The 8,880-nt window shown below is 31.5% G+C and overlaps 1 protein-coding gene across 1 annotated transcript; it reads right to left on the bottom strand.

Moving 5' to 3' along the window:
- Positions 1 to 1,127: 1,127 nt before the first annotated feature.
- Positions 1,128 to 5,987, bottom strand: l(2)34Fc (lethal (2) 34Fc). The gene is made up of 5 exons (XM_068765294.1): positions 5,936 to 5,987; positions 5,238 to 5,399; positions 4,956 to 5,123; positions 1,557 to 1,657; positions 1,128 to 1,282 (listed from the first exon to the last, which is right to left on the bottom strand). The coding sequence occupies exons 2-5, from the start codon at positions 5,397 to 5,399 to the stop codon at positions 1,210 to 1,212; spliced, it is 504 nt and encodes a 167-aa protein (XP_068621395.1). The 5' UTR covers positions 5,936 to 5,987; the 3' UTR covers positions 1,128 to 1,209.
- Positions 5,988 to 8,880: the final 2,893 nt, after the last annotated feature.

Consider the following 8,880-nt stretch of genomic DNA (forward strand, 5'->3'; position numbering starts at 1 on the left):
AGTTGCAAAAGAAATAGAGATATGAAAACTCTGAATATATGTAGCTTTTCACGTTGGTAAATTAAAGTGGGAGTGGGCAGGCCGCATAGTGTGCAAAAGAGATAACCACTGGGGCAAGGCACCAAGATTCTGAAGTAGAGACATTGGATCGGCAAATACAGCTTAGGACGCCCACCAACAAGATGGACTGACGACCGTGTTATGGGTGCTGTAAGAAAAGCCCATAGGCTTCTATTCTTCTTCTTATTCAGTCGTGGTTCGTCCGTTATTAGACATATCCAATAACGGACGAACCACGACTGAATAATAATGATGATATAGCTTTGGTATTAAGCGGAAGTTTCATATTATTGTAACTAACAAAGAAACCTACACATTAATATTTCTTGTCACTGAAACATGATGTTTGCCTCGTAGCATCAATGGCTTCATCGGCTTGCAGGTAGCAGGGCATTGACAGCGCTTATCCTCTCTCAGTAACTACATTGCTACCGATACCGCTGTACGTTAGGAAAGCGCTGCAAGAGCCGATGAAAATGACCATCAGCGCCGCCGCCGCGAGCCTTAATGATGGATTGATGGAAACGAGCGGCCGATACTTTACCTCGTCGCGCGGCGGTTTTACTTACGCAGTGTTACTGATATTTCGGAAACTGTACAATTCCGTGGGCCGATACTTTAAATATTACAAAGGAGTGTCAGCAAAGCTTATGTTGTTGAGGCGAACGCTACATGGATCGGTGCATAGGCTCTGGAAAGCTTTCCTCTGCTCGATCGATTGCATTTGTATCTTTTCTTTGCTCTGGCAGCGGGATATTATTATATCAAAAATTTTCCGGTATGTATTAAATGGAGAAAATGTTTCTCCATTTTATCCGTACCGCAGATATGTAAGCATTTTATCATGTGTTATTCGATTTCAAAGCAGGCAGTGGGTGAAATAATTAAGTTATCTATTGAGATGATTAATAAAATACCATTACGTAACCTATCCCCATAGTCCCGATGTAAACTACCATCTTCATCTTGGCATTTTCTAGTAAGAAATCTATATTTTCTTTTAGTTTTTAATTAATAATTTTGATGATAATGAAAACATTTGTTAATAAATAAAAAGTAAAATAATTTAAAAAGTTTATTAATAAAATAAATTTCAGATTCGTAGATATATCATTATAAAGTAACTTATAAATATAAATTTAAACCATGTTAATGAGTAATGGTGACCGGAGCAGACTCGACACCTACCCAAAATACTGCGCCATTCAAAGCGATTGTGGCCCTGAAATGAATAAAAAATATGAGAAAAATACATCGGCAGGGATTATTGTTATACGAATAAAATTGTTTTATCCTCTCGTTTAAAAAAATCAAGCGTCAATTAAAGATGACTGCAGACAGAATAATTGTAATTTTTATTTTTAACTTTAGCCAAAAGCCAATGATTATTGTAATGTAATTTGGTTACGACAAGATAAACTCAATAATTATATAATTAAAGTATCCTATTCTACATCGTGTACATAAACAAGGTGATATATTTTTAATTACTTTACCTGAATTTAATTTCGCCGTTCAAATCTTCAGATGGAGTCCAGGTGAATGTCACCTTTTGTTTGTCTAACTGGCTGTCGTGCTTCTTGTGTGTAATAGCATTCTGAAAAAAAAATCCACGTTTAAAAAAACGAATCATGGATTCCATCTAAGAATTAGCAATACAGATGCATACAATGTCACTCATTCAATATACGGTGGCATTTTAATTACATTAGTTTATGTTTTGAAAATAAATGAACAATATTTTTTTGATAAAAATCTCAACATTATAGCAGAAAGTGATTTAGTGAATAAATTTTTACACTTTAAAGTTACTATTTACAATTTAAAAAAATAGTAGATTTCAATAGTTAGGTGTGTGCATATGTGTTCCGTTTGCAAACTATCTTTCGTTGCAACACTCAAGGTCGGTTGAGCTATAGTTCGGCGCAAGAGGTTACTTCCAGCGCGAGTCAATGATTTACGGCAGTACGTCAGCCAGAATATTACGAAACTATTAATGCCAGTCACAAACTTTGATGGTCATTTAAAAATGAAATAAAAATAATTTATTTGCTGCGGAATGAAATTGCTGAATACCCAATCCTATTATGTTAAAGTTTTATTTTAATAGGCGATTCGAGCTGAATTGTTTAATAATTAAACATATTGGACTAATTATACCAAATAAACAATATTTTAGGTATGGAAATTATGACGATTCTTTTTTTAAATATCCTGCCACACATCTTAACATTATTTATTAGAAAAAATATACACTGCGGTTTCTTTGTCGACGAGTATATGAAAATTTCATCACTCTCTTAGAAGAGTGCAAAAATCGAAATGATCGCCATTTAAATGTTAATTTTTAAAAAATAAATTCGTTTGCATTAACTTTCCTGCAAATAAATAAATATTCTAATATATGCTTTATGTATATAAGAATTTTTCAAGTGTTAACTAATTCACGACCCACACGGTATATAAGAAAATGTAAATAAAATATATTTAGTTATTTTAGTGTTTTTAAATTGTTATTGTTATAACATCAAAAAAATTATTTCCGTTTTAATTACTTCATATAATTTGATGTAAATTATCGGTAATGTTTTTGAAACTGCTCGTATGCACAGATTTTGTGAATTAGGCTTTAATACAGAATGGCCGAATCATATAATTTTAGCCGCAATAGGTTTGTTCGAAAGACTAGCACTCAACTCCTTAAGAATTTACAATGTTTAGTAACAATGACTTATGAACTTTACTATTAGTGTAACTAAAATTGCTATGTACATAACTTAGACCTGGACAAGGTGTCCCAGTCACAGATCGCAAATCTTTAAAGGAAGATTTATTAAACAAGAGGTCGTCTTGTACGATTGCAGTGTCATTTTTTGCAGCAAAACAGGCAGTGCACAAGGTTTGCCCTTAATTGATTTGAAAACCATAACAAACAAATTTACAGCTCTTTAGTCTTACAAAGCGATGTTCAATCTATGAATTTTTAAAACCTAGGTGTTAACAGTTCATTGTTAAGGGTAACGTGTGTAATTTTTTTAAGTATCTATGCATGTTGATTACTTTAATGAAAAATCAAAATGAAAACCTCGACTAATCTGATTTACTACCACGCATGTCTTGTTCTATTGTGTGGACTATTTTTTGTCGAGCATTTCATGGAATTGGAGCAGGGAAAAAATATTTGTGGCAAAAAATATTCGTTCTAAACGGTATATTAATTTCAGTTAACGTCGTGACAACACAAGGTAAATATTTGGTCTAGTGCTTGGCAACAAATTGAAAAATCTTAAAGTTTCAAGCATTAATAATGCTTATCTTATTCCATTAAATGTAAGAAGAAACGCGTTCGTACGTAGTCGTGTATAAACAATTATAATTAAATATGCAACTTTGATAGGAAAACCGGTAAATGAGAATAATCCGCTTTTCTTATGGCAGTTCTATCTAATCGAATATTTAGATTTCTTAAGTGAAATTTATTAAAGCATACAATAACAGGTAACAGATCAGTCGGTGATGAGTCATTTCCAGAGGGATGATCATAAATGTGCTAACGAAAAGCCGAGTTGTCTCTATATCGTATTTAGTATAAAATAAAGATCAGTAGAACGACACGAGACGTTGACCTTAAGCATATGTGGAAACCGTTTTACATCAACAACCTTGTGTGACTTAATCATCAGTTCATAGTTAAGTGTCCTCTAAAGTTTAACCTGTACTACTACCAACTCTAATAGTTAAGCATTTTGATAATTGCTTTAAATTTTCTTTTATCTAAGTTAATTTAGTACAAATTGTGGTTGACCTTAAATACTGATCTTTGTTTTAATTACTTATTCCAAATAATTATGATGACAAATATTCAGTCAGATTCAAAAAATTAATAAATATGAATAATGAAAAAATAACATATAAGGAAGTCTTAAGATAAATAATCAATTGATAATGTATGTTTTAAGACAACTATAAATAAAAAATATTCTTACTTCACGAGCAAATATACATGCAATGTTAATATTTGTCAAGAATCATTGATCAAGAATGAAGATCATAGTTTCAAAAATTAAATATTAAAAGTTAGAAAATTCGTTAATCGAATATGACTACCTAAGTTTAACAGAGGAAAAACAGTAACTTATCAATTTATAATTTCGAACTTAACTATTATATTTATGTTATATTAATTTGTATTGAATACATTGTAATCAATGTCTTCTATAATCTATAGTTAGATGGGGTCATAATAATTCTGAAAAATTAAACGCTTAGTATAAAAATGTTGGAGAGTCAAAATGTAATGATTTAAAATCTCTATAACCACTAACAATACATAAACTAAAATAAGCAACCGAAACAAAATCAGGCACCGCCATTGAAATCTTTGATATGAATGTACTAGTGCAGTAAATACCGGTAGTTGGTAAAATTTTGTGTTGGTTTTTTTGTACACCATTTATCAAGGCTATTTTTAAATTAGACGTTGAAGGTTATTTTTAGTGACTGTGATACCAAGTAAGATATTACTTTCTTAATTTTATCGATATCGAATATGATGTATAAACATAGTATAATATCATGAATTAATTACATTGGAAAATGAATATAAAATATGTAAATGCGCCATACGCAACCAAAAATAAAACAACTCAACTCATGTCCAATCTAAGAAATAAACTACAAGGTAAACGACGCTGCTCCTCGTTTGAGCCTTCGAATCATTCTTTTATCTATAAATTACATTCCACTAGTTATATGTAGAGTTAAAAGGTTAATTATTGTATCATAAATTTAAAAAGATTTATATTCTAAAAAGTAATAGAAAACAATGTAACTAAACCGAATCGTTATAAAATTATTAAAAAATATGTCAATGACAAAAAGCTTGAGTAACTTACGCCTGGTGATCCACAGTTAAGCAGTTGGGCAAATGAGTCGTTAGGATCAACTGTAAAGGTTCCGACGATATCTTCGCCTTTACGGGCCTGTAGAAGCAGACCTCGCATTGTGTCAGTAGGCTTGTTGCCAGAGATTGTGACCTCCAAGGGAGTGCCGGCTCGCACGACCTAATAAAAAATAGTTATTAACTTCCTGCATCTGATTTTCTTTGCATTAATTAGTTCTGAATAATTACCGATACAAATTGTTCTTATCAAATTAATAATAACAGTTATTCTTACTTTAGTGCTTGGCGTAATAGTGTAGGGCGGAGATGTCTTTTGCGCGGGAACAGGGTGTCTTGGGATCATGTCTTTGCACGCGCTCTCTGGTGCACCCACGGAGTAGCCATCTACAAAGGCTATCGCCATCACAGCCACAGCAACAAAGGTGAACCAAGTCATCTGTAGGATACGTAAAGATTACGTTACATATAACATCGGTAAAATTAAAGCAAATTCGGTAATTGTAAACAAATTTTTATCATTACGATAATAAAATTTTCAAAAGGAAAGTAGGTCACGGGCCATTTTAGTTTAAGTCCTTAACTTTGTGTCAAGCTGTGTAAGCCTCGCCGAGCAGACAGGTTGTCGCGCGAATGTTGTAATGCAAAAGGACCGGCAAAGTTTTCGCGACTGTTTACAAAATATTGTAAGAGAAGTACTAACTAAAAAGAAACATTCTTTAACGACGAGCTTATAAATCGATATTTCTAAATTTATGACAAACCGAACAAAGTTCTAAATTTATGTGAATAAAAAACGCTATTATAAATTTTTCGCGAGATATGTTACACTGTATTTTCGTAATTGAATTATAATAAAAGTAAAAAATGCATGCATAACAAAATACATAAAAAAATAATGTTAAATTAATTTAAAAAGAATTAAAAACAAAATTAAAACACACTATTGTGCTATTAACTGTTGCCTTTGTTTACCTTTAAAATGTGTTAATATGAACACGACGTGCGTCCAGAGAAAGAATGTCAACGAATACGGCGACCTCGCGATGTCCAAGCTATATATTGTCGGAACTTTGGATATGGAAGGGCGGAAAATCAAAGATTATACGTTACAGACAAAACAAGTTTTTGCACTACACCCATTAATTATTCTTTTTATAATGAAAGAGACAGTTCTATTTCGAAATCTTTTTTAAATTTGTTGTGTATAAAAATTTTGATGCTAAAATTGATAAAAACATGATGAACATAGCCATGTCAATTTTTCAGTTTAGAGGTAGTTACTAATATTACTTTTGAAATTTTCCGTTAAAGTATTCAAGGTTTAAATTTTAAAATACCGTTTCTACATAAGCAATCTTTGCCTAAATCGCTTTACACGGTGAATTGTTGATGTGTGTATTTAATATTTATCTCGAAGACAATGTTCGCTACAATTAAAATATTTTAGAATATCTAAATTAAAACCTATAATATTGTAGATTTAGTAGGACAATTAATATTGTGTATTCTTGGTAAAAATCAAACAGTTGCCTCTTTTTAATTAAAATAATAATCCACTTTTTACAAATTACTTATTGTTCAATAATATACATTAGAACATACATGCAAATTTATACATACGTACCTGTGTATTTGTTCATGTTACTTAGGAAATTAAATTTTCTAGCAACATAAGCAAATGGAGAAGAATTATAGTTTCATAAAAGTGCACATTCGTTACACTTAAAGTTTTTAGAACTGGCCATTTAAAATTAAAAAATTACACAAAATTGTAAAATTATTTATCAATTAGGGTCTCAGTGAGCAACGAAATCTCGATAGACTTCGATTAGCTATTGACGATGAAGCTCCATCTCATGCTACTATTTACAACTGGGTTAACGAGATCAAACAAGGCCTTACAATCCCAGACTTTCTTCAATAGAGATATACTATAAGACAAATGTAATAAATTCAAAATAATTTTCTCGTATTATGTAATGTTGGGAAGTTTTGTGATAGATTGATAGCAAATAGATTGATCGAAGCTGAAAAAAGGAATCGCTTTGATTTGAAACGATATTGAAATTCAACGATAGTGCCTCAGGTATGTATCTAACATTGTCATAGGTGACGAAATTTGTTTCTATCGTTGTCATCCCAAAAGCAAGAGATAATCTTGGGAGTAGAGGTTTCTTTTAGTCTTGCTTACGAAACTTAAGGTAGCAAGAAGCGAAAGCAAAAAAGATAAACGTCTCGTTCTTTCGCTCAATAGGTTCTTATGTCAAAATATTATATGAAAACAAAAAAAACAGTAAAAGCAAAATGGAACATATTTTTCCTTTATCTGAAGTCAACAAGTCGTTTTCGGCAAAACGAACCATCGAGTGTAAATACTACGGCAGGTGTGGGTATTGTTGGGTCATCCTCCTTACAGTTCCGACCTTGTGCCATGTCACTTGTATTTATTTCTAAAAATAAAGGAAAAACTTCATGGAATACGGTTTCAAGATGTGAAAAATCGGTGGCTGCTTTCGAAAAGGCAGTGGAAACGATGCCTATAAAAAAGTCCACTGTTTCTCACAGTGCATCGTTGCATCCTGTATAGTTGATTATCAAGGAGAATATTATGAAAAAAAAAAGAACTAAATCGTTTATGGGTTGATACATAGTTTTATTTTAGGTATTTTAAAAGTGTCACCTTTTGCACATGGCTAGTTCTCGATTGGTTATTTTTTTTAATTAACTTCATGAGACCACTGAACCCGTTTCTGCAGCTTTAATTATCGTTTACGTTTTTTTGATAATTTTAGTTTCTCAAAATGGTGCTATTAATTTAGGTTGGCCTAATGTACTATTTATAATACGCTGTCCAGAGAAATCATAACTGCGTATTTAATGTGTACATATGTATATTATAATATAGCGGGGATTACAAGATAATCATTTTATGTTCTCGTATTGACGTTGTGGTTATTTTGCAATTAAAAGTTGGTAATTCCCAATAATGATGTTCTTATCTGGGTTATAGTAGCAGGGTTCAAGTAATGCATCATTAGTTCTCATCGAAGTATGTATACACACATGACACATACACTATACTTAAATATATACTTATATTTATTCATTTAACTATAAAAAAATATTTTTAATGCACGTAACAAACTTAGTTGTTTATACTGGTGCTTATACTTGCATGAAATAAGATATAATGTAATAAATCATTATTAAAATTAGTTATTAGCTAAATTTTATCAACTTAAATAACTCAGTGACAATCGTATAAAACTACGATGTTATATACAGCCTGATTGGTGTAGAAGCTTTAATCGGGTGAATATATAGTTCATTTTTTTTCAGATATAATAAATGACGTAACAATAATACAGTACAAAAAATCCGTTTACAAAATTCAAATTACAACATATTTAATATTGTTTATTATAACTTTTGCGTAATTTCTGTATTTGTACCACCAGAAGGTATAGCTATATTAACATTTCACAGTCCATAACAAACAGAAAAAATAAATTAAAGTGTTTATGTATATTTTAAATTGATCACTATTTGCACTTACCCCGTATTTGTATTATATTACAGAGACGAGAGCCTTAAATATTATAAAGAATTCTTCCTATTTTAATCCTAACTAAGTGAACATAACTAACATAATTTCTTTTATTATTATCTTCCGCGGGGACTGATTGATTATAGAGTTTAAGACGTTCCATCAGCACTTTAAAATTATTATAAACATAGTACTCACCAAAAGACAGGAGTGGTGGTGTTCTCATTATGATGTAGGGATGTTTGTTGGGACATGGAACCAGGGACTCGGTGGTAGATCCGATCTTAGACCAAGTCCATGAATTCATGAACCACGAGCTTTCTAAACGAATACTACAGCAAAATGCCGTTCCGTTTAGTTTAGGATTAAA

Source organism: Battus philenor, unplaced genomic scaffold (genome assembly GCF_028537555.1).
Source record: "Battus philenor isolate CCGP_79_NKW_IND1 unplaced genomic scaffold, ilBatPhil1.0.hap1 SCAF_2, whole genome shotgun sequence".
In the NCBI taxonomy this organism is placed as follows: domain Eukaryota; kingdom Metazoa; phylum Arthropoda; class Insecta; order Lepidoptera; family Papilionidae; genus Battus; species Battus philenor.